Consider the following 26,803-nt stretch of genomic DNA (forward strand, 5'->3'; position numbering starts at 1 on the left):
ATTAGAAAATCAGATCAACTTTTCGTATCCTTTTCGGAGGCCAGAAAAGGTAGACCAGTGGCTAAGACAATCCTTTCAAAATGGTTATCGAATTACATCTCATTTGTTCATGCAAATGCTAACATAACTTTGCCACACAAAGCAAAAGCTCATTCAACCAGAGCCGTTTCTATGTCTTCTGCTTTTCAAGCTAAATTGCCCCTTGATAACATTTGTACTGCAGCCACTTGGTCTAAGCCTCATACCTTTATCACTCATTACAAAGTAGATAAGGCTTCCAGGGACAGGTCTTCTTTTGGTTCCACGGTCCTGAAAAATGTACTCCCGTGAGCCACCCAGGATCGTGGGTGCTAGGGACGCTACCCATCAGTGAGAATAAATGGCGAGATTTAACAACTTAACATAAAGAAGTTATGTACTCACCATAATGTTCCATGCGAGTTGTTTATCTCGCCTTTAATCTCATGTCCCTCCCTCCATTCCACTCCTGGCTGACAGTTGACCTAGAGGCTAGTATCATCGTGGTTGTTCAATACTACTTCTTCCTTCTTGGGCAGTGCTCCCCTTACAGGGATATATATACACGCAGCAAACAAGATCTGAAGTAATTCCAGCAGTGCATCATGGGATAAGGGGCTTGGTCTCGAGCTACTGGCAAACCTTGAGCTTTGCTATAGGCCGTGTGGGAGCCGAGGATCGGCTCCGAAACCATCAGTGAGAATAAAGGCGAGATAAACAATTTACATGGAATGTTATGGTGAGTACGTAACTTCTTTTTTTCCAGTCATATTTTCCTTTACTTCAGAAGTATAGTGTAGTAGTAATATAATATATTTGAAAATATAGGTTCTGTAGTGTTCAGTAGTGTAGTAGTTATCATGTCTAGTTCACATACAGAAGGTCCTGGGTCCGATCTACAGTGGAAACATTATATGTACACAGTGGTGCGTTGAATAGCGTTGTTGCCTCATAACAAGAGGTTCTTCAGTTCGATCCTAGGCTGGGGTGCCTTCTATGTGGAGTCTGTATGTCCTCTTTGTGTTCCCGTAGGTTTCCTCTGGGTGCTCCAGGTGCTTCCCACATTGCAAAGACATGCAGTAGGTGGATTGGACAATCTAAATTAACCATATGTGTGAGTGTGCATGCAATTGTGTGGTATGGTAGAACAGCCGCATTAGGACTAGCCATCCAGCGGTTTGAACCTTGGCTTAGATAATTATCACTTTTGAGGTGACACCTTGACCCCACGTGCAAGAAACAGGAAAGAGAGATTGCGGACTTGTGGACAAATGTATAGATCTTCCTGTACTTGAGAAGCTTCTTGTCAAATTCATTCATCTGGACTGCTAAACTATCATTGGAGGTACATGATCATTGATTAAACCATTATAATGATTTTTTTTGCCAAACTGTTAATTTAACAGTTTGGCAATTGCAATTTACAATTATCTACCTACACTAATTCAGCATACTTAGAGTTGGAACCAAAGTGACATATGCAACTTCTACCCACCCATGAAAATTCTTGCTGTAAACATGTCTCAGTACATTTCCTCTTCCATGTTTGCAAACAAAATTTAAAAAGGTTTTATTTATAAATGGGTGTGAAACGAAATTTTATTTTTGAATCAAAAAGTGTTCACTAGCATAAAGATGCATGAAAGCACTTTTTTATACAAAAACAAAAGGTTGTTTTGCGCTACTGGACATGATCTTTTACTATTTTATATGAGCCATCTGCCACAGGGGTGTAGCTAGAAAATTCTGTTTTGTACTGTTAGACTTTTAATTTTCTCTCCAAACCCATTTGGCATTTAGAAAGATTGACAGATCTGCTCAGAATGTTGCTGCAAGTACTTAAAATGTATGTGTTATTTTCATCTGTTCCCTCTGTTAGATATACTGTTTTGCAAGCTAAGCACCTGTTGTGTGATACCGTAATTTAGACAGTTGTAGACATATTATGACCTGAAAAGGTTATACTTTTGATTTGCTGTATCAGTATCAATTTTATTTTCTTGTATGTATTTTGTGTATAATTTGGATAAAGTCATGTCAGTGCCAATATGCATAATACTATGGTATTTGTTTAAAAAATTATTTTAATATCGCAAAGAATTCTGCTTTAATAACATCATTATGTTACAGTTATACATATATCTGTATAAACAGGGAGACCAGTTTTGTAAGAATGTTCAAACACCAGCAGCATTGATGTAAGGCATGTGTCAACTTTTATTTAATTTATTGTGTAAAAACTACTATACAGTCTGGTTTATAAATTGTGTAAAATCACAGCAATGCAAATTAAAGATATATTTTATAATACAGACTTCTACTCAGCTTGATATGCATCCTATTATATTTATTTAAAAATCTATTTTGATATTATGAATCCTGCTTGAAAGTCAAAAAGATAATGGGCCGAATTCACGAAGGCTTGCACGGAGTCTAAGAGTAGTGTAAGACTCCATGCAGCCTTCGCGATCCAGGAACAGCCCAAAGTCCGTGTAAGAGACAAGCTAAAACGGCTCTTACACGGAGTGGGCGTGGATAAGCAAATCACCTTACTTGCAGCCGAATAGCATGCAAATGAGGATGATTAGTGATCCAGGAAGCCCAGAACAGTCCGTGTAAGAGTCGTTTTAGCTGCAGAAATGTACTCAGTTGACAACTGAGTACGTTTCTGCAAAAACTGTAATGGAGCCATGTCAGCTCCAAATAAAGGGTGCATATGTGTCAGGCAGCATGCCAATGGCCAAATATGTGGCCATTGACAAAGTAACCTGATGCAAATATATAAAAAATATATATATTTTTTTCGGCAATTGCCGATGTTTAAACCCAGCGCAGCCCTGCGCAAACGGGCTGCGCTGTATAAAACATAAAAACGAAGGTTTTAAACCTACAAATGTAGGTTTTATGCAATACAGGGACCAGCAGACCAAAACCAACATGGCCACCGTGTAGTGGTTGCTAAGGGGGAAAGCTGAGTCTAAGACATGTAACTAAGCATTAGTAGGCAGTCTGATGCAAATGAGTGTAAGGATACTGAATTCCACTGTCACATAGCAAATGAGCACAGTCTGAGTAGTGTAAGAGCTACAGAAGGGGGAGGAACGGTGTAGGAGATAGGTGACATCACAGGGGGGAATGGTAGAAAGAAATGCAGTTCATTGGAGGTCAGAGTTACATGACAGATGTTACATGACAGATGTCAAACAGATATCATGGAAAGAGGTGTGCCACTAACTAAGCATGAGAAAGTCAAGAAATGGAAGGTGTACACTGTTGCCTACACCAAAGTTTCTTGCTGGATGTGTATGCGCACGTGTGCGTGCCATGAAGCGCGAGTAAGGCAGTGTGTGCGCGTGTAAGACAGACTGAGCATCTGGGTGCATGTTGGGAGATGTTTAACACTGTTTGCGTGGGCGTGCACGCATTTTAATCCGAATAAGCAGATTCTGAACTGTGTAAGTATGTGTGCGTGTAAGCCACTGTGAGCGTGTTTCTGCTGGTTTACACACGGCTCCACCCTGAGGAAACAGAAAGGAAAAAGGAAGCAACAGATTTAGTAGGAAGCTAGCAGGGAATACTGCTGGAGCTAGCAGGTGAAAACAATTAGATGCAGGCAATTACACAGGCAGAATAGTAGCCCAGCCCAGCACTTAAAACTCTGCAAACAGCAGTGCAGGATGTTTGTCTCAAGAGACACTGCAAGACAGGAGTTAAGTTATCAGAAGTGAAAACTGAAAAAGCTGAACTCAGAGCAGAAATGTTAGGGGCTGCCATAGCTGTCATAATGAGACATAGGCGACTTGCTGAGGGTGGTGACAATGCAGATGGTGCCATACAACCCTCAGTGAGGAGACGGAGAAGAGTGTACAGGCCCAGGGTCACCTACCACGGGTTACATGAGATGGAGATAGTAGAGCGCTATAGAGTGGACAGAGACCACCTGCAGCAAATAGTGGAGCTGTGCAGGCCACGCCTCACACACAGAACCAACAGAGGGGAACCCATCCCAGTGGAAACCAAGGTATGTGTTGGCCTACGAATACTAGCAACAGGTACCTTCCAGAGACCAACTGGTGATATGATGGGGATATCACAGGCATCAGCCTCCAGGGTACTGCACTAGTTCCTGGATGCCATGTCAGCACATGTCGGTGATCATGTATATTTCCCCAATGCCCGTGAGGTATTGGCCAGCAATATGCGTCTCTTCCAGCAAATAGCGGAATACCCTGAGGTAGTGGGTGCAATAGACTGCATGCACATACGCATCAAAGCACCAGCTGGTGAGCGGTGTAGGGCATACATCAACTGCAAGGGCTTCCCCTCCATTAACTGCCAGGTCGTGTGTGATGCCCAGGGCATAATAATGAATGTGTGTGCTGGCTGTCCTGGGAGCTACCATGATTCCCACATCTGACATTTGACGCAGCTGTACCAGACATTTGCCAATGGGGACATCCCACATGGACACCTAGTGGGGGATGCAGGTTATGCACTGGAGCCGTGGCTGATGACACCCATCAGAAACGCACACACACCTGAACAGGAACGCCATAATGAGGCACACGCACAAACACGTAATGTAATAGAGCATGTGTTTGGGCTGCTCAAGTCACGGTTCCGGTGTCTGGACACATCTGGTGGAGCCTTGCAGTACACACCAACTACATGTACCCAAATTGTCATGTGCTATGCTACATAATATGATCTTGTGAAAACAGCTGCAGCAGGACCAGCATAGGGCCGGGCCAAACAGCCCCCCACCATTGCCAAGGCCATCACAGGCAGAGCGTGACTCGGAGGAGGAACAACCTGAGCCTGCCCCAGTAGGCAGAAGGAGGCGTGCCCAGTATGCCCTGGCCTTGGCAAAGAGGCAACGCATAGCACATACACTGGCTCAGTAGGAACCCTGGGAATGATACCCCTCTCTGACTCACTCATATAGTAACAGGGATGCCTAACATGACACAACCTGCTCTCAAACATGTACAGGGAAGTGTAATATGCATCCGACAGAGGCAGCCCTGCAGCACCACCTGAGGCATGAATGCTATGTGTTAAGTAATGTAACACCATGTACTATATGCACACCTGAGGACCCTGACTAACATCCTACCCTCACCAAGCATCATGCCACAACATGACAATGAGATGATCAAGTGCAATAATTGACGGAAGTATCGCAGTTAGTCAAAAGGGATCCAATGTGTGCCAGTCTGGGATGACATGCTGAGCATGACATGATGCACCACCTGCTAGGACTGGCATGCACCTATCAGTGCAGGCTGTATGGATACTGGCAAAGGCTGTTGTTACCCACAGTGTGCCCTGAATAGGTAAGGCTCAAAACACAAACCTATCTCCATAGGTATCAGAAGGGATAAGAGTAAGATAAGGGATAAGTTGAAACGGCAAGATGCATGCAGTCTAAACTCACCCAGCATGGAGAATGGTGATATCTACGCTGTAACAGAAAACTGAACCAAGGCTCACAACAGCACCCTAACACTACCAGGTTACACCTCATACTGTGCTGTACAGCCTCAAAACATGGAACAAGCTACAAAAGGAGGGTGACTAGCAAGAATTGTCAAGGATAACCACAGCCCCATGTTGGTACCATAAAAAAGCAGCATGGACTAGCCATGGTCAAGTAACAGTGGCTAAAACTGCCCCCCAGTTTATAGCCTGCTACAGACTACTGTCCCAACACCAGGAACTGCACCTGGCCTATGCTGGAATACATGAATATATCAAGTCCTCCAAACCACATTATATTGGGTGACTGAAAATACCCAGACATAGACTGGGAGCATTATACTATCTCCAACAGTGTAGGAAAAAAGTTCATAGAATCCATAAACCAAAAGGCCCAGGAACAACGTACCACTCCCACAAGAGGGGTAAGCATACTGGATGTGATAATCAGCAACATGGGTACTGGATGGCAAGACGAGAAGTGTATTGCTCACTGGTAAAACCAGACCATAGAGTAATCACACTGGATATACAAATCCTGACCACAGTCCCTGGCAAGAAAACCACAGTGGAAAACCTGTGTAAAGCAATATTTGCACTCCTCCAAACTGATGTGGAATCCATTAAAGGTCCTGTGCAGGTGCAAAATATGGGCCACACCTCAGAACCTGTAATACAGCCATTCCATGAACACTGCCAGGAATGCTTGGATTATGCAATCCTAAATTAAAACAAGACACAATGCCATACACGCAGGAATCTGGCATGGCGGACACCAGCCATAACCAAACCATGCAAGAGAATGAGGAAGCTACTACATGATAGAGCAAACATAAACAATGAAGTAATCACTGATCAGTAGTATGGCAATAAAATCTGTCCACACATACAATCCACTAAGGCCAGCCACAACAAGTTGAATCTGTGAATCCTGAGGCAATGTTACACCTGCCCCAAGTACACAGACAACCCCCAACTCCACCCAAGAAATACAAATATATGTGAGAGATGCAACCAGCTATCCAAACTGGAGTCTGAGCTCCCTCAACTCAGTACTCCCAAAACTAGTCAGGAGGAGAAGGTAACCACACACACCACAAACACAGTCCCACATAGACCTATCACAACTGCAAACCAAACACATAAACACAGAAAAACATTCCCGGAGGCACAAATTACAAACACAGCACACCAACATAGGCCTCTAAAGCAGACACCCAATCAAACAACCTCCAAACATAGCACATGCAACACATAGTACACAAAGCTGGTGTGCCAAACAGTCACAGGCCAGAAGAAGAAACAACATGCCTGATACAGTTGTAATAGGTGACTCCATAGTCAGACACACTGCTGTCCTGCACACCAGACTGAACAAGGGAAAGGGTACATTAAGCTGCCTGTAAGCTGCCACAATACGCCACATAACAGAAGTATGCAGGTCACTCCAAAGCAAGTAGAAATATGATGCAGTCATAGTCCATGCTGGTGTGAATGACCTGAGATGTACCTCCCTAGACTACATGAAAAGAGACATAGATGAGCTCTCTGATTATGTAGTCCAGGCCGGTATGACACTCACCGTTTGCAGCATCCTACCCTTACCAAGAATAATGCCACAGTACAAACACGGAATGATCAGTCATAGCAAGTGGCACACTTACTGGTGTCATTCCAAGGGGATCCAATGTCTGTCTGCTTGGGATGTCATGCTTGACAAGCCACGCAGCTGTTCTTGGGATGGCTTGCACCTGTTACCCCCGGGCGTCTGGATATTGGATAAGGCCTTTGCCACCTCCATAGAGCCTTTTGTAGGCAAGGCTGAAAAGACTGACCCACCACTCTAGAAAACATAAGTGGAAAGAAACATAAGGGTAATGCTGACCAATGCCAGATGTGTAAACCCCAATATGCATGCTCCCAAGGCCATCCCCAGTATGGAGAACATCGATGTTTGTGCAGTGACAGAAACCTGCTGCAAGCCTCCTGACAGCACACCAGCACTACCAGGTTATACCACGTATCATGTGTCATGGCCCCAAAACCTGGAACAAAACATAAAAGGAGGGTGAGTATCCATATTCAGCACAGACACCCATACGTCCAGGTAACTGACAATGCATAAGGCATTGCACTCCACCCATGTGCAACTAACTGTAGGCAAGACTGCTGTACAGTCTGTAGCATGCTACAGACCACACACTCACACACAGGAACCCCACCAGCCGTCCTGAAGACACTGGACAGTATGAATGTCCCACCAAATACCAAACAAGGTACCACAAATTACCACATAGGTGGTAAACCATTATGTATGGAAGGAGTAACCAGGGACCTAGGAACACAAGTGAACAGTAACCTGTTATGTGACACCCACATTGCCAATGTGGCTAGGAAGACTGTCTACATTTGACACCGTATCAGGAAAGGATTCACATCTACGTCAACAGAGGTCATTGTGCCCCTATACTGTTCTCTAATCACACCCATAATCTAGTACAATGCCTCATATGGGATGTACCTTACCTGACACCTGCAGCAGTTAGAAAGACCTCAAAGGTACCTCACCAAGAGGATAAAGGGTCTCAAATATATGTCATATGCTGCCTGGCTGTAGACACCCCAGCTGAATGCAGTCACATACTGCCTACAAAGAGGCATTGCATGCCTGTTGTAGAAGGCCATGCCCAACACAGGAGTAATGGACATGCTCCACCCCAGAAAACTCAAATCCATCGGAGCTGTGAGAGTGAGAGATGTCAACCTCAACAAATAATGAAATAGGATGTGCTGGTGGGACAGATACATAATCCAGAGGCTCCCCACACCCTGGACCAGAATCCCACTCCATGTTAGGCAGAGCCCCTCACTGACACTCTTCAACAGGAATCTTGCCAAGTGGATGGATGATTGTAGAGTTACACTGGGGGTCTTCACTGTGTCATGTCCAGACAGAGGCACAGCAAAGCAAATCATAAATGGCCATAATATTCACATAGCAAGGGGTGGCAAAAGCCACACACACCCTGGCTAGGCTAACAAATGCCCTAGGGTGGATAGCCTAGTATGAACCTATGAAGTAACAAATTGTACAGGACACTAAGGATAATCCCAAGGCTTTCACAACTGATGGTAGGAACCATGTTGGGAATTTACAGATATGCTCTGAATCACACAAATATCACAAACACACGCACATATTGCCAACATACATCCTGACAGGTGCAGTGCAACCCCCCCCCCAATGCAGAATATCTATCGCAGCAGACTGCTGGCCCCCTGACATTGCAGATGCTGAGGTAACAGCCAACATCTACAAAGCAAAACACACAGCAGCAATGGTATGAGATGGTGTCCTGGGCTTAGTGCAACATGGACTCCAAGATGAATGGAATGCCAAACCACACTACTGCTCAATGTCAGCCTTACCACAGAATATGTACCCAAAGAGCAGTGTACAACAACAGTGGTCCTTCTCAACAAAGATGTTGCCTGAATGGATACTGAAAACTACTACCCCAGAATCCTGAGAAGCTCGGTCTTTACAGCTATGGAAAGGATCAGCATGTACCACAGACATAAAGATATTGGGGACCTACTGACCTCGTACCCTACCCTTTGTGGCTTTCTTAAGTGCAGATCCTGCCCCTAAACATGTTTTACTCAATTGAAACAGTCATTAAGGTCATTGATGAGGGCAATGTGGTCCACACAGCGTAGCTGGACCTTGCAAAGGCTTCTATACAATACCCTACGTGTTCATTATAGATAAGCTCACCAGCTTAAATATAAACCCCTATGTCAGTAGAGGGGTTGCAAACCAGACCAAGGACAGAACAGATATGGTCAGACATGCTGCAGCCATGTCAGACTACAAACCAGATATAACTGGCATCCCACAAGGCTTGGTCCTGGGATCTCCCTCGTCTGGTATATATGTCCCATAGGTACAGGCAAACATGGAATGACTGTGTCCGAACATGTTTGCAGAGGACTACAAACTGCTCACCACATATGATCCAGCAGCTGACACAAGCATCCCACAAAAGGGCCACATAGAAACAGACAACTGGTGCCATAGCCATGTCAGCAAGCTAATTGCAGAAACGTGTATAGTCAACCCCGTGGATATACAGTAAGTGCCCACCAATTACCACATAGGTGTTAACCCATTATGTAGTTAACATGTAATGAGAGACCTGGGGACACAAGGTGATAGATATCCTGCAGTGGACAAACATGTGCTGTAGTGTTTACAGAAACATACCATATACCCACCTAATCATGAAGGTTGTCAGATCTAGATAAGGGGAGGTCATTGTGGCTCTGCAGTCATCCTTCATCAGCGGTACAATTGACTACAATAGCCCCTGTGGGATGTACCTCAGCAGACATCTCCATCAACCGTAAAGTCCCCAACAGTACCTCACCAGGAGTATCAAAGAGCTTGCACAGATGCCATGTGTTGCCTGTGTTGCTGGTATCAATAAACATGCTGCACCTTGTACAATCTGAATGGCAGTGAGCTATGCACGTGAGAGACATGAACCTCAGCACTGACTTACATAGGACAAACTGTACTGCATGATCCATAACACAGAAGCCACCCCTACCCATGAGTGAACCCCCAGTACAGGCTACCCATAGAGTCACTTATCAATCTTCCTCAATAGGAATCTTGATGAGTGGATGGGAGATGGTAGCTTTATCCTGGGTATCACTGTCATGTCACAGGTAGACAGAGGCACAGTATACTAACCATGGCATATGTCATGGCAAACTCCACTTACAATGTGTGTTGAAGGACAAACACACTCTCCAACTAGCATTAGACATGGACTAGGGCACATCGCTAGTGTTTGCAAATGTACACCTATGTTGTGGAATACACTACCAATGTTGGACAAGCCTGGTTTAAGTAGTTCATATCTGAACAGAATGCAACATGGTCAGATGTACACAACTGGCTCCTAACCAGGCTGTTGTGCTCACTATCGAAGTGTAAAGCAGTGATAGCACTAAAGCCCAGGATACTGTCCACCACAGTCAAAGTACTACCAGTACACTATACAGTACTACAGTGTTAGGTCAGTGTGAAAGGATGTTGACAACTGTATGCAAAGTATCCCATGCAAACACTGCAGGCACAGTATAGTCCTGTTGTGTTCACACACAAAGCAGTTGTACAGTAACTACACAACATGACACACAACACACAACCATAAATGGGTGATATTTGTTGAAGTTCACACTCATCCACAAATGTGGTGGGCTGCAGAGTCCAACATATGGAATGCTCACACTGGGCATGCTCACACACTTTGATAAATGAGAGATATGTCAGACAACATGCCATGGGAAGGCTGAACTGGGCATGCTCACACACTTAGGCCAAATCTCAGTTTAGCAGTTGGACACACGTATCTGGTATTTTTATGTGTTATTCCAGGAACCAACCACATTACAGCAGTCTGCCCAGTGCACACAGTTAAATGACTACAGAGACATATATGATATAGTGGATCCCTCCCATATGCAAACATCTTCCACAGATGCACAAGTTGTTCATACAAACAGGGAATGCTATGGCAATAAAGATGTGCAAACAGACTACCAGCAACAAATAATGTGCATTTGACAATTAAACATATGGGTGTAGAGGTCAACACTATTCTGTTTGCCCTAGGGAATGACAGCCAAGCCAGAGTGTGCTTGGTGTCTGCCTCCCCACAGGATGCACATTCCCCTTTCTAAACACCAATGATGTCAGCACCCTATAAGTACAGCAGGAGAAAAGAAACTTCCCAGTAATGTGAATAGCGCACTCTGCTAATGCGTCCGTCACAAGTGTCATAACATAGTTAGGTAGGGGTTTGAATCCTGCAAATGCTCAGTGTGTGTGTGTGTGTGTATGAGTGAGTGGGGTTGGTGTGTGTGTAAGTCTGTGGGAGAGAAATGTCCCTTTTGGCAACTAGGAAAACACACTACAGGATGCATATTCCCCTTTCTAAACACAGATGATGTCAGCACTCTATAAGTATAGCAGGAGAAGGGAAACCTCCCAGTAATGCGAATAGCGCACTCTGCTAATGTGTCCGTTTCAAGTGTCATAACATAGTTAGGTAGGGGTTTGAATCCTGCAAATGCTCAGTGTGTGTGTGTGTGTGTGTGTGAGTGGGGTTGGTGTGTGTGTAAGTCTGTGGGAGAGAAATGTCCCTTTTGGCAACTGGGAAAACACACTACAGGATGCACATTCCCCTTTCTAAACACAGATGATGTCAGCACTCTATAAGTACAGCAGGAGAAGAGAAACCTCCCAGTAATGCAAATAGCGCACTCTGCTAATGCGTCCATCTCAAGTGTCATAACATAGTTAGGTAGGGGTTTGAATCCTGCGAATGGCAAGTGTGTGTGTTTGTCTGAGGGGGTTAGTGTGAGGGAAATGTCCCTTTTGGCAACTAGGAGTACAGACTACAGGATGCACATTTCCCTTTCTAAACACTGATGATGTCAGCACCCTATAAGTACAGCAAGAGAAGGGAAACCTCCCAGTAATGTGAATAGCACACTCTGCTAATGTGTCCGTCTCGAGTGTCATAACATAGTCAGATAGGGGTTTGAATCCTGCAAATGGCAAGTGTGTGTTTTTGGCTGAGGGGGGCTAGTGTGTGTGAGGACAATGTCCCTTTTGGCAACTAGGTGAATAGACTACAGGATGCACATTCCCATTTCTAAACACTGTTCAGCTGAAGGCCATGGCTCTGGCACAAGTTGTCTGTTTCTATGATGCCCCTTTGGAAGATGATTGTGTCAGCTGGAGAGTCGATTATGGTGGCCAGTTCACAGTCATCTGCATATTTGGTCAGCCACAGTCCGTCCGTGTTGGCCTGTACCTCCAATAAATATATACCAAACAAGAGAGGTCCCAGGACTGAGCCTTGTGGGACACAACTCGTAACTGGTTTGGAGTCTGGCATGGCTCCAGCAATTCTAACCATGTGGGTTCTGTCCTTGAGCCACTGTGCAATCCATCTAGTGACATAGGGGCTTATATTTAAGCTGGTGAGCTTCTCTAGAATGCCCAAGTGGAGTATTGTTGTGAAGGCTTTTGCAAGGTCCAGGTAGGCTGTGTGAACCACCTCCCCTCATCAATGGCCTTGGTGACTGTTTCAAAGAAATCAACCAGGTTAAACCTGGTAGTGCTGGTGTGCTCTCAGTAGCCCTGAACCAGGCATCTGTTACTGCACAGATATCGATGTTCTCCATGCCAAGGAGTGTTTTGGGTGCATGCATCTGGAGGTTTAGACTTCTGGCGTTGGGTAGCATTACTCTTAGTTTCTTATCCCTTGTGATACCTATGAAGGTGGGTTTGTCATTTGAGCCTTGCCTAACATAGGCACTATGGGGGTAGCAAGAGCCTTTGCCAATATCTGAAAGCCCAGGGGTGACAGGTGCAGGCCGTCCCTAGCGAAGCAGGTAGTTCAACAGAAGATGAATATGTGAAGGTGTAGTGCCTGTGATTAGTTAGCAGTAGCATATATGACTGCTCACGTGGACACATGCCAGGTAAGTCATATGCACTGTGTCACAGGCAATGTACATGTGAACAGGACAAACAGTGACATCCTGTCAAGTGGGACATGGACATACATATAGTAAGCTATGCAGATGGCACTAGGACTCCACAGAAGCTCTATAACTATGCATTGCAGGTGTGATCAGTATTCCAGGGTAATTGCAAGCAAACATGCATGCAAACAAAGCTACAGTAAACAGGGCTGCATGTAGTCCATTGTACAACACACAAGCTGTACCAGTTCCAGTAGGTAACACTGCAAATATGCAGGCACTATGCACATGTACATGGACATACACGGGTCAGATGGCTAGGGTCCAGTCTCAGTGCACACAAGTGTACAGACCATGTACTGTCAGGATGTACAATAACTGGATGGAAACCCATGTGCTCATACCTGCAGTAATACACATGTCAAATAACAGACACTGAGCCTTCACTCAGGGGTTCCATACTTAGTAGGATGTATGCTACCTGGCCTGCCACCACAGTATCCCTGACATATATGGGGACTCTCCCTCCTGTGACAGTTAGTTTTGTGTGTTGGGGCTGTCTAGCATGGTATGAGATATGAGCATGCAGTGCTAGGGTGCTCCTGTGTGTCCTGTACCAGTCGTGTAGTACTGTACACATATCAACATCCTCAAACATCTGCATTGCAGAGTCCAGTGTGGGCAACATGCCACTTGCAATTTACATGTCCATCATTGTGTATTACTACATTCATTACCTTATCCCTGTGCTACCTATGTATGTAGCCTTCTGTTGACATCATTACCACCAGTATGCCAACATGTGCAGATGATACACTATGGTACTTACCATGGGTGTAGACAACAGGACATGACAATCACACACTTACTGCATCAGGCATGCTGTGATATACCCACAATTAATTCAGCACACAGTACTGTTAACAACATGATACTATTACTACACATCTATGTGGTCACCTTGTGCATCAGCAACATGTTAACCTGTACCTGCACAGTTGTTACAGATTGCAGGAGGTGGCACAGTTTCATCATATGCACAGGGTGTGAACTTGGTATGCCTCAGTCAGCCACCGATACCACCAATTGACATGTATGTGTATGTGTGTTGGTGAGGGACAGCAGTAGAAGGTGGGGCAATGTTGATGCAGTGTTTGCGTGTATGCGGTAGCCCTAGGTGTTGTCAATTCGCATGTGTGTATGGATGCACACAGTTCCACCTCATGGCTGCCATATACTGGTGTTTGTGGACAGCCACAGACTGTACCTGCCAGGTCATACAGATCAGTGTCTCTGGCCACGGACATGGTACCTGTGCCTTGCAGGGGTGCTACGGACCGTATCCGGTACCAACCCAGACTGGGTACTGTCATCAGAAGCAGGTGTTCATTGACTGGACACAGATCCCTGTCGGGCCTGGCCAGAGCCACTTGCACGTGGTCTCCTGGGGCGGTCTGATGACGGCACAGACCCAGCATTGCTGGGGCTGCTGCTGGCACTACGGGGCGGCCGCGGCCCTACTGTCGTCCGCGACGACTGCCAGCTGCTGCTGTTGCTGGCATACGGCCACTTCGACGCCTCAACTGCCCACCATCACCCTGGCTCATGGACATGTAGTTGTGGAACCGGTCTAATATGTCCCCACAACGTCTGTCTATGACATCGGTGAAATCACGGATGGCAGCCGCAATGTCATGCATACTGTCAGTCATGGCTGTGCGACATGCTGTCATCTCCCTCAGACCCTGTCTGGTGTACCATTCCATACGTGACTGTGCCTGCATGACAGCCCGAAACATAGCTGAGGTTGTAAGACCTCTGTGGGCACGTCTGACAGGGGCAGTACGCCCACGGATGCTCCCACGAGAACCCCTGGACATCTGTCTGTGTGGTACCATTTCTGGGTCATGCCCATGGCTGTTATGTGGGGAGGCATGTGCCACAGATACCACATGACCCTGGTCAATGCCCACTGTATGCTGTCCATCACCTAGGGACATTGGTGACAAAGGGTGTATTGGCAGGATAACTGTGCACATTGATGGGGTCAACAGCTGTGTACTGTCAATCGACTGACCAATGACGGACCCTGGCATACTTTCCTGTGCCGTTACACAGATGTCATCATTATCAGTACCCACGGCACCGGATTCAGGTTCCCTGCTACATGACACCAGAGCAGCAACAGAACCTGTGGGAGGGAAACAGGAAACACAGTTTACAATGTCTACACATTACCAGTGATGCACACATGCACACGTGCACAGGTGCACACATGCACACATGCGCACAGGTGCACACATGCACAGGTGCACAGGTGCACACATGCACACATACACAGGTGCACACATGCGCACAGGTGCACACATGCACACGTGCACAGGTGCACACATGCACACATACACACATGCACACAGGTGCACACATGCACACAGGTGCACATGCACACAGGTGCACACATGCGTACATGCGCACATGCGCACATGCACACATGCACACAGGTGCACACATGCACACACATGCGCACATGCACACATGCACACAGTTTCACACAATTGTACAGTACTCAGTATGCATGATATCAACACACAGACACACCTACATGCATACAAAGAGCACTACTAAGTGAGCCAAATAGTACTATTACTATCGACACTATTACAGGAATTGTTAATACACACTCACCAGCATGGATAGGCTGCATTGCTGTTATACCAGAGGGTCCTGCAGATGTGAAGAAACTAATGTCAGTGGGCACAACTGTGCCATTGTTACTGAGTATGATACAGGTCAGTAGTACAACAGTCACCTTTCACAGGTCAGCTGCTAATATTGAGGATATCACACTTGCACATTAAATACTATGATGACAGCTACAAACCAAGGACACACCTCACACATGCATTAACTACCAGTGTACACAACAGTCAACTATACATATGGCATATTACCTGCACGTTCACTGTCTTGCTGCTGCGTGGCTCCAGCCTCCATCATAATGCATGTCTGCTGCTGTTGTTGTTGCTGGCAGACTGGAGCCACTACACTCATGAGTAGTCCCTCCAGTCTGGTGAGTGGGGGATGTGTAGCCACCCCACCACCTGTGGCGACCTGTTGCCTGTGGATATCCGATGCACGCTGACGGACATGTCTGATTAAATTACTGCAGTGATGTCGTACCTGCTCATATGTCCTATTATGCGTGCCTATGTCATTTACCCGACGGACAAGGTCTTGCCACAGTGCAGCCCTCTCCTGCTGATTCTGGCTGGTGCAGGAAAAGAGTATTGCATAATCCGCACCAGGCTCTGGTGTATCTCCTCATCCTCAGCTGTGGAGTAGGTGGGATTCTGGTGGGCCATGTACCTGAGAAAGAAAATAACCTGGTATCAGCAATATATGTCAGCAGAATTTGGCACACATACTACACATGCTACTCGACTGTTATGATACAACATATCTCACATATGTAGCATCTGTCTGTCTATTGGTGGATACACATGTAGATGGCCAGGTATCAGTGCTCAACCAGCAACTGTGCAACAGTATCTGGCACACTCCATACGACATACTACCAAACCCCAGCAGTCAGAACACTGATTCAGGTCAAGAGCACCTCCTCACTCTGGGGGGTTGTATCTAGGTACTGTATGGCTTACGTCATCAACTACTGTGAGCTGACCACACACTGATTGCCCTAGATATACATATCCCACCTCCACCACCAGCACAAACGACTATAGTGCATAACATTACAGATACAAACTTTACACTTTGTAACAGTGACATGGTATCCTTTCAGCCCACTGGGCCAGTGGCAGATACAACCCACAATGCTGACCCCTACAAAATTGCTTTCTACAAACATCTCCGAGAATGCATGGATCATGCAATCCCATATATGACCAAGACACTCTCCACAAAGGGACAGCATCCTGTCTGGTGGACCCCAGCCATAGACAGGTTGTATTACAGAAGATGGAAGCTACTGCAAGACAGAGCATAATTCCATAAAGGGAGGGAATGTCTGAGCAGCACTAGTAAGGATCTATTTTCCATCATACAAAATCCATGGGCAACTTTGAGAGGGAAATCAAGAGGGACACTACAGATAACCAGAAGGCCTTCTTCAGTTATGTTAGCAACCTAGTCAGGATCCATCCTCTATGCCCATAGTTAGTACACAACAACAAATATTTCACTGACACCACAGATATCGACAACATTGTGGCAGACAGGTTCAGTGCAGGTGTCACCCGCCCTCTCCCCCAAAATAAGACATAGTTATCCCAGCTGACTGTAACCTCCCTGTCATCACAGATGTCCAGGTGAGAGCCACCCTCAGGACAGCAGAATATACAACATGAATGGGACCTGATGGTATCCCCAGTTGCATGCTACATAAACTCTGACAGGAGCTAAACACACATATAGAAGTGCTATGTAACACTAGCCTGACTACAGGATATGTACATGTACACTGGCGCACAGCAGCAGTGGTTCCACTCCACGAAGGAGGCACCTCAACATACCAATACAATACAACACAATACATTACATTACAGTACAATACTATACAATATGCTATTGCCCCTGGGACTACAGCAGCGTACTGTTCTGCTACCCTGACCATTGTGACACATGTGGTGTGATGGTACCTGCTGCTGTCAGACAGTTACACAGGGTGACTCATATGGCATATTACCTATCTGACTAACATTCAGCAGGGGTATGTGTGACGTACTCATGGGGAGTCTTGCTTCTTAACACTGTGTGGTTTATTGCAGGGTATGTCTTATCTGTGGGTAGGAATTCTTACCTCCACATGTGCAATCTATTGCAGTGGCACGGACGACACACAGCAGACATGTAGGTTGTGGATGGTGTGAGGTGTTACTATGGTTGTTGGACATCTGTCATGGGTGTGACTTACATATGTAAATCTGGGAGTGGTAACCTCTATGTGGGTAGCATATGTGTACTCTGTGGTGTTGTCAGTCACTGTGCATTGGTAATGTGTTTGAGTGCATTGTGACAGTGTTGTACATGTCACTGTGTCCTTCTCCATATCTGTAGCTGTCATGTGAGGTCCATACCATGACATCCATTATGTGGTGTGGAGGGGTACACCGGCCTACATGTCCATAGCTGACACACCATGTCCGCTGACACATACCATGTGCAGGTATTCCAGGGATAGTGTGCCACTGTGAATATCATTGGGGCCACTATTGTACACATTTATGATCCTGTTCACCCCTGACACATGCAGTGGTGGGCAGCCAATCACATATCTGGTGGTTACTGGTGTAGGTGATCTGGAATGTGGTATGGTACTCCGGTTTTGACACTGGTGTTCACTCCATGCCTTTGTCACCAGGCACCTGTTGCAATACATCTGTACACATGTGCCTCACTCGGAATCTCTCTCTCTCTCTATATATATATATATATATATATATATATATCTATATGTATATAGATATATATATATATATATATATATATATATATATATATATATATATATATATATGTCCGTATACATATACACATATATATATTGATGTACATATATTGCTATAGATGTGGAGGGGGGGGGAAACAGAGGGGGTGTGAGTGACAGAGGGAGTGGGACAGGCTGTGTTGCAGGTCGTCATATACAGTCATACCTGTAGATAGTCAGATCAGTCTGTCTATGTATATGTATCTACATATATCTATATCTGTATGTGTGCATTACATAGATATGTTTGTACAATATTCTATCTACATCTGTCTATGTATTCCTACATCTCTCTCTCTATGTATGTATACATATATGCATATCATATATATATATATATATATATATATATATATATATATACACATATACACACACATACATATGTTGACATACATACGTATCCATATGATAGACAGGTATATCAACATATTTGTCTACCATACTGTATACACACACTAACATACTGCTAAGCATACATAACTGTGAAACCTACTTTGTACATGGCACTACAACCTACAATCAACCAACATTGATATGTTCACATAGATGCTTTCACATACAGATGTATGTACAGCCTTCACTGATAGTTGCTGTATGTCCCCTGCCCTTTACACATCTTCATATACATATGGATACAGACCAATGACACATATGGAGAGTTCACAGTATGTACACCTTTATAGTATTACTTTACATTACCTGTGTTTGTCACAGCTGCTTGTGTTGCTGTCTGGTTCTCTGTCCTGCTGCTCCACTTCCCAGTTGTCAGCTTTCAGGTAGCTGTTGCTGAACAATTTGTTTGTGTCTGCTTAATTGCAGTTTTCTCTGTCTCTCTCTCTCTCTGTCTGTCTGTCTCTCACGTCCTTCTCAGGGTGCAATGAAAGTATTGCATGTGTGGACTGGGAGTACAGCATACTTTTGTAGGTATCTGCATATGCCCATGTGATGGCCTCTGCACCAATTGTTAGCCAGCATTTGCTAATTGCATGCAGCCAGTTGTGTACTGATTGCAGTTCTCACTGTGATTTCAGAACAGTGCTATAAAAAGGTATGTGAGATAGGCGTAGCCCTTTCAGATTTTAAGGGCAGGGACCATGCTGTTCTGCTGTGGATGATGTTCTGTGAGTGTAAAGGTTGGTATCTCTCTCATATTTCCAGGTGTGTTGTAGATTAACATTCCTCCATTCATTTCTCCAGTTTCCTGTACTAACTGTGTATGTACACTGACACCTACAACTACTACTACTGTTAATGTGTGTGTGTGCTTTCCTTTCACTTTTGCTTGAACTTTGTTGTTAAGGCTTCAATAGTTTCCCTTTACAGTCACTACTTGTATGCCTGCTAGTTGTCTTGACTGTAGTGTGCTGCTGTAGCTTTCCTATTTTCCATGTACATTCACACCTTGGAATGCTTGCTATATCTGCTAGGGTGTTACAGCATGCAGTGTGGTCTGGCCATGGTGTGGGCCTTGACATCTATTAGGGTATTTGAGTATGCTGCTGAGCAGGCCCCAGAGACTTTCAGGTTCATCTGTTATGTGCCTCATGGAGTGGTACATATCAGTGGGGTACACCCATTAAAATGTCTGGTATGCTGCAGTTGTGACTGTGGGTTAGTATGAGCATATGTATTGCTACACTTTTTCTGCCATGCAAGTGATGAATACTTTCAGGACTCCATGGTTACCATTGCATGTGTTACACCTTTCTGCCTACTGTTTGTACATTTCACATGGGGTCTGTGGGGCATCCCTGTAAGTCATTCACTGTTGCTATGTCTAGGCTCTTAACTATTCAAATATGGTGGTGTCAGACCCGTCATGTGTACAGATATTTGCAGGTTGTCCACATTTCTGCCTCATATTTTGGTCAATATCTCATGCACACCTTTTTCTGGCAAGTCACTCTGGGCTGAAGTCAGAATATGGTGACAAACATTCAAGTTTCAGACTGCATACCCTTCCAAACATCCCATAAAGTGCAGACCGTGTTACTCTCTGAACTGTCTGCGTTTGTTGTAACATTATTTGTAATGTGTCCCTGGTTTTGGGTCTTTGCTCCACATATTTTATTACTTGGTCCAGATGTGTTCCTGTAAGAGGTTGTGGGGTATGGGCAGTGCTTATCCTGCTGTGAGTATGTGTGTGGCTTGCAAGGTGCTATAGTGACATTATTACCTACTAGCTTCCAACTAGCATGGCTGTTTCTGTTCACACACTACTATTATGGAAATCCACTAGTTTTGATAGTAATTCTAAATGGCATGCTTTGTGTACTACACATCTATATTCCTTTTACATTCATTCCTACTATGACATGATATATTTATTTTAGCACAATGTTCTTGTATAAGAGTCATGGCTTAGTGGTAAGTCATGCAGACTACTGTTTCCAAGGTCCTGGGTTCGGGACTCACAGTGGGATTTTATTTTGCTTTTGAACTGAGTACAGGACCTGTCAATCAAAGTGACTAAGGCACTTTTAAGCAGTTGTAACCGGGTTAGCGCTGGTTTGCGGGAGCTCACGCATGCGCACTGGCGGTTAGCTCCGCGCACACAAGCGCACACCCGCTTACAACCGCTTAACGGTGCTTACTCTGGCGCACACCCGCGCTATTTTCTTTGAAAGAAAATGGGGAGACAGGAAAGTGGTGAAAAAGGGGTCACAAAGAGGGTAAGACAGTAGGGAAACAAGCTTGGGATGTGCAGGAGGGATGTAGGTAAGGTCCATAGCTGCCCATTTCTTCATCAGCAACAGCTGTGCATATGTATGTAATTTGGTGTGACATTTGAAACCTTCCACCCCTGAGAGAGGTGTCAGGACAACAATAATACTTGTACAGCCAATTGTAATTGATAGGTTCCATGTCCAGTAGATATGTGTGCGGAATGGGCAGCTGTGTATGGGGCGTAATTTTTTTGTGGGTACAGAGTGCCCTTTTTTTTTTTTTTTTCAGGTGAGAGTGGTATGTCAGGTGAAGGAAGTCGGTACAGCTGGGGAGGTAGGTTGGGTAGGTAAACAGACAAGACAAACAAGACGCATACAGGGGCGGTGTATGACACGTGTGGGGGGGTTACACAATTGACGGGGATGGAGGTTTGGATATCCAGAGCCCATGAGCCCACAGATGGCAACAGTGGAACTGATATCCCCACCCATAGGCAGTTGCCACTGTTCCTTCACTGCCCAGGATGGGGCTGTGCTGGGGGCTATGTAGGCGGGGCAACAGGCATGCCCTTTAGTTGCGCCACCCATGCCTCGAGCTGGCGTAGGGGCTCAAGAACAGAGTCCCGAATCTCCCTATGCACCACAGTCCGGACGCTATGGAGGGTGAGTGGTGGTCCTCCTCTGGCCACACTTGCAGAGGGGGGGGCGAGCCCCATCCCCTGCAGCGCTTCCACCCGCAGGTGGCACAGGGCCACCGGAGGAGGGTCTGGACTCAGCACTAGTGCCAGGTGCACTCGCCAGCTTAGGTGGGAGAGGTGGGTCCGCTGGAACCCGCCTTCCCTGTCGTACTATGTTTTGCATTATGTCATGACAGTTTGGGTTAGTGACATATAATACCATTCACAATTAGTTGTAACAGCATGCATTAGTATTCCCATTAACCAAACACCCAGATATTCACACCATTGAACAGCGTGCATAACACATGCATAATTTGAACAGAAATACACAGTCCAACAACATGCAGGGTTAATTGATGGCAACAGGCCATCAGGTGTGGATCTATGAACAGGGCAGATGCATCAACAGACATGCAAATATATATGACCCAACAGGACAAACGTCCAGGGGTGTTAATTGTGATTGCACATACCATTTTCACGTGGAATGGGTTATATGTGGTTATAGGGTGGGGTGAAGAAAGTAATATTAACACCTTGAATAACAATACATATGCTGTACATTTCTAATAGCTACAGTTATATACACACTACTGTTCTAACTACAGTTTCCTATATGATAACTATTTCAACTTGGTGATAGGACTGTTACTGCAACATCAATATACATTTTATGGTTCTTCATACACATTCATATCTAGCTTTGTTCAGCTACATCATCCTGCTACATTTGCTTTATATAGCTGTAGACAAGTGTGGATGTTTGGTATATCAGACAATCATCCTATCTGCATATTGCAGACTGAGAGCAACATATCCAGACTTTGGGATACACATTCCAGATGCAGCAACACTTTGCATAGACTTTGCTGTTTGGTTTTGCATCTCACATGCATTTCATTCTGTCTTGACTGCAGTATACTTTATTCAGGGGTTATTACTACTGTATTGCTGGATTCATGACACTTTCTCACACTCTCTCACTTGCTTTCATTTTACTATTCAGGATGGTATTTCTAGGCTTTATTGACATGTTTTACCAGTAGTTATTACAATCCTTTCCAGCAGTCTCACTTCTGTCATGTTTGAGTATTTCCACAGGGATATATTTCACACATGTGATTTCATCATCTTCTGCAGCTATACTTTTCAGCCTGCTGCAGGTTGTGTACTATTTTCTTACAGGCAGGGCATTTTTTTTCAGAATATATGTTGGACAGTTTCATGTTTAGGTTAAACTTACAGGCTGAAACACACTTTTGTAATCAAGCAATACTTGCATACACTTTCACACTGTTACTTGCAGATTCTATTCCTTACTGACTACACTGCACTCTTTTGCTGACTGTCATACTTTTATATTTCTTTACAGTTACTGGTAGTGGATTACTGACCTGCCTGGTGGCACAAACGCACCAGCCTATCGCCATAGGCTCTGCGGTTTGCAGAACGGACACCTGCAGCTGTAATATAAATGAAGTAATATTGGAATACACATCTCCATAATATCAGCTAGTTTAATTTCTTACATACATAATTAAATGTTACTTACTCAGTAGTGGGGCGTTGGGTGTTTGCCGGGCCTCCTGGATCCAAAGGTTCAGTTGGTCCTGCTTGCGTCTCTTCAGGTCCGCATGGTGGTGACGGACCTGTTCACCAGTCCTTGGAATCCCTGTGGCACTGGTGAGATCATGAGCCAACTGGTCCCATGCCTCAGCCCTGTATGCTCCCCAGAGGACCTGGCCCTGCATGAGTTGGGCCTCATGATGATGGACTAGGAGCCAGACCATGTACCTGGACTCCTCAACACCCCACCTCTGCGCTCGAAAGTGACTACCCTCTCCTACTCCTGTCATTCTGCCTGCAGGTCAGTTCTACAATCGTTTATGCTGTGTATTCCCGCCTATGGGGCTTATATAGTCCGTTTTTCCCGCACATATCTGTGATTGTTTCTCTATAGGGTTATTTATGTACAGTTTCTTTTTACATAGTCTAGTACCATGCTTGTAGAAATGCTATCTGTCTCTTAGTTGGCTAAATAGCAAAACATTAAGCCATTATCTCAAAGCGATCTGCTACTGAGAATGAACGATTGTGACCATTTTTTATTCACCCTTTTTTCCTTTGTGGTGTGATACCTTAAGTGGCACATTCCTCTGCTCAGTTGGAGGGTCTTCAGAAGTTGCTAGCTCTTTTAGACCCTTTATATTTCAGAATGTTTTAACCTCTTACAGTTTTTGTATTTTGCTGTCAGTTTTTTTTAACTGGATCTTTTTATTACTTCTGCCTGCCATCTGGAACTCTGTCTTTACCTGTTTTGTCTTTTGCTTGATTTGGAATGATATTATATCCTTTGGCCAGTGTATTATGCAAGGTATCTGTGAAGTTTAGCCACTTAGAAAGTTTTGTGCCTTGAGCCATCCCAGCAAGTGGAATGTCAGTCCTAATTTTTCCTAAAACCAGAGCTGTAGTCACATCCAGCATAATGGTGAACACCCATAACTTTTGCACTTTCAAATTATGCCTTTTCAGATGGAGTTTGTAGAAGCAAGAAGAGATTTTATTAGTACTCCTGACCTTTTCTTGATGACATTTAATGTACTTCATTTACACTACGATAGCTTGGTATATTTACTTTAACCATTTTTAATTTACTGTAATTATATCTATACTGTAGTATTGTAAGGGTGTCTGGCTCAGTTTAATGTATTTTTTATTCCTTGTTTCAGGCAGAGTGAAGCAGAATGGCGATGGATCATGGAACGAGCTGCAGTTATTAGCCGTTGGACATGGTTGCAGGCACAGGTGTCTGACTTGGAGTACCGGATCCAAAAGCAGACTGATATTTATAGGCAGATTTGCTACAGCAAGGTAAATTGGCTTTTCTTTGATAGAATCAGATTATAAACTTAGAAAGAAGGGTAGGTTTATAATGGTGGGAAACAAAAAATAAAAGTTGGGAACTGTGATCCCATTTGTAAGCAAAAACTTAGGATATTATGATAAAACTAAGACTTACAATGGCAGGTTTCAGAATGCTAAAAGTGAAGGGTTAAATGTACTTTAAAAGGCAACATTTTTGGAATCTGTGTACAGGAGTTGTTTTTCTAAGAAAACAGTAGAATTCTCATGCAACAGTCTAATCTTGCTGTATTTTGCAATTGCCAGAAATTTATGTCACAGAGCTGATGTTTATCATAAGCATCATTGCTACATGATTTCATATGTTTGGGATATAATCAGAGGTGGATTTCAGTTCTTTTCCCAGATTTTCATTAGTTGAAGCTCCTTAGATACGTGTGGCTGTAATGTCAAAATGTATAGCAAATAGCACAGTAATCACTGAGGTTGCAGTTTAGTCTCACTGATGTGTATTTAAACCAATATTTTCACTAGAAGAACTGGGTACAACACAACATAACATGAAAATTATACCCCATTGTTAACATCCCCCTTTTTCCCTATATATGCATGCGTGTGTGTGTCTGTGTGTGTGTGTGTGTGTGTGTATACAAAGCTGAATGCATTAAAAACATACAGTGTTTTGAAGGGAAATAAAATAATTGTATTGTAAATCACAACTGGTAAAACTTACTTATTTAAGTCACTGCTTTGCAACTGACTAAACAACAAAGTAAGTAAAAAGTAACAAGTTTGGTTATTCTTTTAGCCTGATCAGCTTTAAGAAAGCAAACTAGTCAACAATCATTTTAGTGGTAAGGTTGCAGAGAGTGCAACGGTTGCACTACTTGTCACAGTAATTACTCTTCAGTAGTAGCAAAAACACATAACAGTTAACAACAGCACAAACAATTTCTCTTTATCCCTTTATGCTGCTGAGGGATTAGCAGCTGAACACTTTTCCTTCCTTGGGTAGTGCAAACAACAGCAGTCTAACAAATGAGCAGGAGTTCAGCCACTTTCCATCAGACTTTTCTCTGACAGGTAATAAAAGTCAGATGAAGATGACAAGCAGACTTCCAAGATGGCTGCACACTGAGAAACAGCATAATTCTAGCTCACCCAGTGTGATGACAGAAACTCAGCAGAGAAGGCTAGTAGACTTGTGTTTATGGGTAAATTTCTTTAACTGGCTAGTAAGTGTACTGCCTGGATGCCAGGAAAAAAGAAATACAGATGACCTGAAAAAAATCAGCTACAAAAAGTGAGGAAGAAACGCTGACTGATGAAAGTTCTACAGCTGTTCAGCAAAAAACAATGCAATCTCCAGACATGAAGTCCAGTAACCTACAGGAAGATGTAAGATGACTGCACACAGACCTGGTGAAAATAAACAAAACACTGATGGAATATATCAACACAAACAACAAAAGATTGGAAAAAATATAAGAAGCTTTAAAGAGATATTTAGATGAGGTGATAAAGCTGCAAAACTCAAGACATAAAAATGAAGAAAGAGCTGGCTGAATATGAGACTGCTCAGGAAGAGATGTTTCAAAAAATAATAGAATTAGAGGACGGAGCATGTAGGGAAAATTAGATTTTCAGCTATACCAGAGAAGCTGGAAGAAACAAACTGCATTAATCTTATGAAAGCACAAATAAGCAACTGGACTGGTATTCCACAGCAGGAGTTGTTAGCTGAAAGGGCACATCATGTGTATGCTCCAAACCTGGCTATAAGAAAGCAACCTAGACCTTTAATAGTAAAGAGGCAATCCCACCAGCAGAAAGAGTTGATTCTGACAAAACTGTGACAGAAGGACAAAGTACTAAAAGTGGGAGACAGTAGATTGTTTGTGGAAAATGATTACTCATTGTACACCAGGCAGAAGAGGAGCAAATGTATTCCACTGTTCAGGGAATGTCTAGATGCAGGTGCAAGATTCAAACTGCTGTACCCAGCTGTCTTCAAGGTATTC

At 44.3% G+C, this 26,803-nt stretch overlaps 1 protein-coding gene across 1 annotated transcript in view; it reads left to right on the forward strand.

Moving 5' to 3' along the window:
• LOC122797198 (KAT8 regulatory NSL complex subunit 1-like) overlaps positions 1-26,803 on the forward strand; it is a 1,944,458-nt gene that overhangs the window by 114,975 nt on the left and 1,802,680 nt on the right. The window contains exon 2 of the mRNA XM_044066025.1: positions 24,650-24,791. Coding sequence (XP_043921960.1) covers positions 24,650-24,791 — 142 coding nt within the window. The remainder of the gene's footprint in view (positions 1-24,649; positions 24,792-26,803) is intronic.

Source organism: Protopterus annectens, chromosome 3.part0 (genome assembly GCF_019279795.1).
Source record: "Protopterus annectens isolate FY-2018-M chromosome 3.part0, PAN1.0, whole genome shotgun sequence".
Lineage (NCBI taxonomy): Eukaryota > Metazoa > Chordata > Ceratodontiformes > Protopteridae > Protopterus > Protopterus annectens.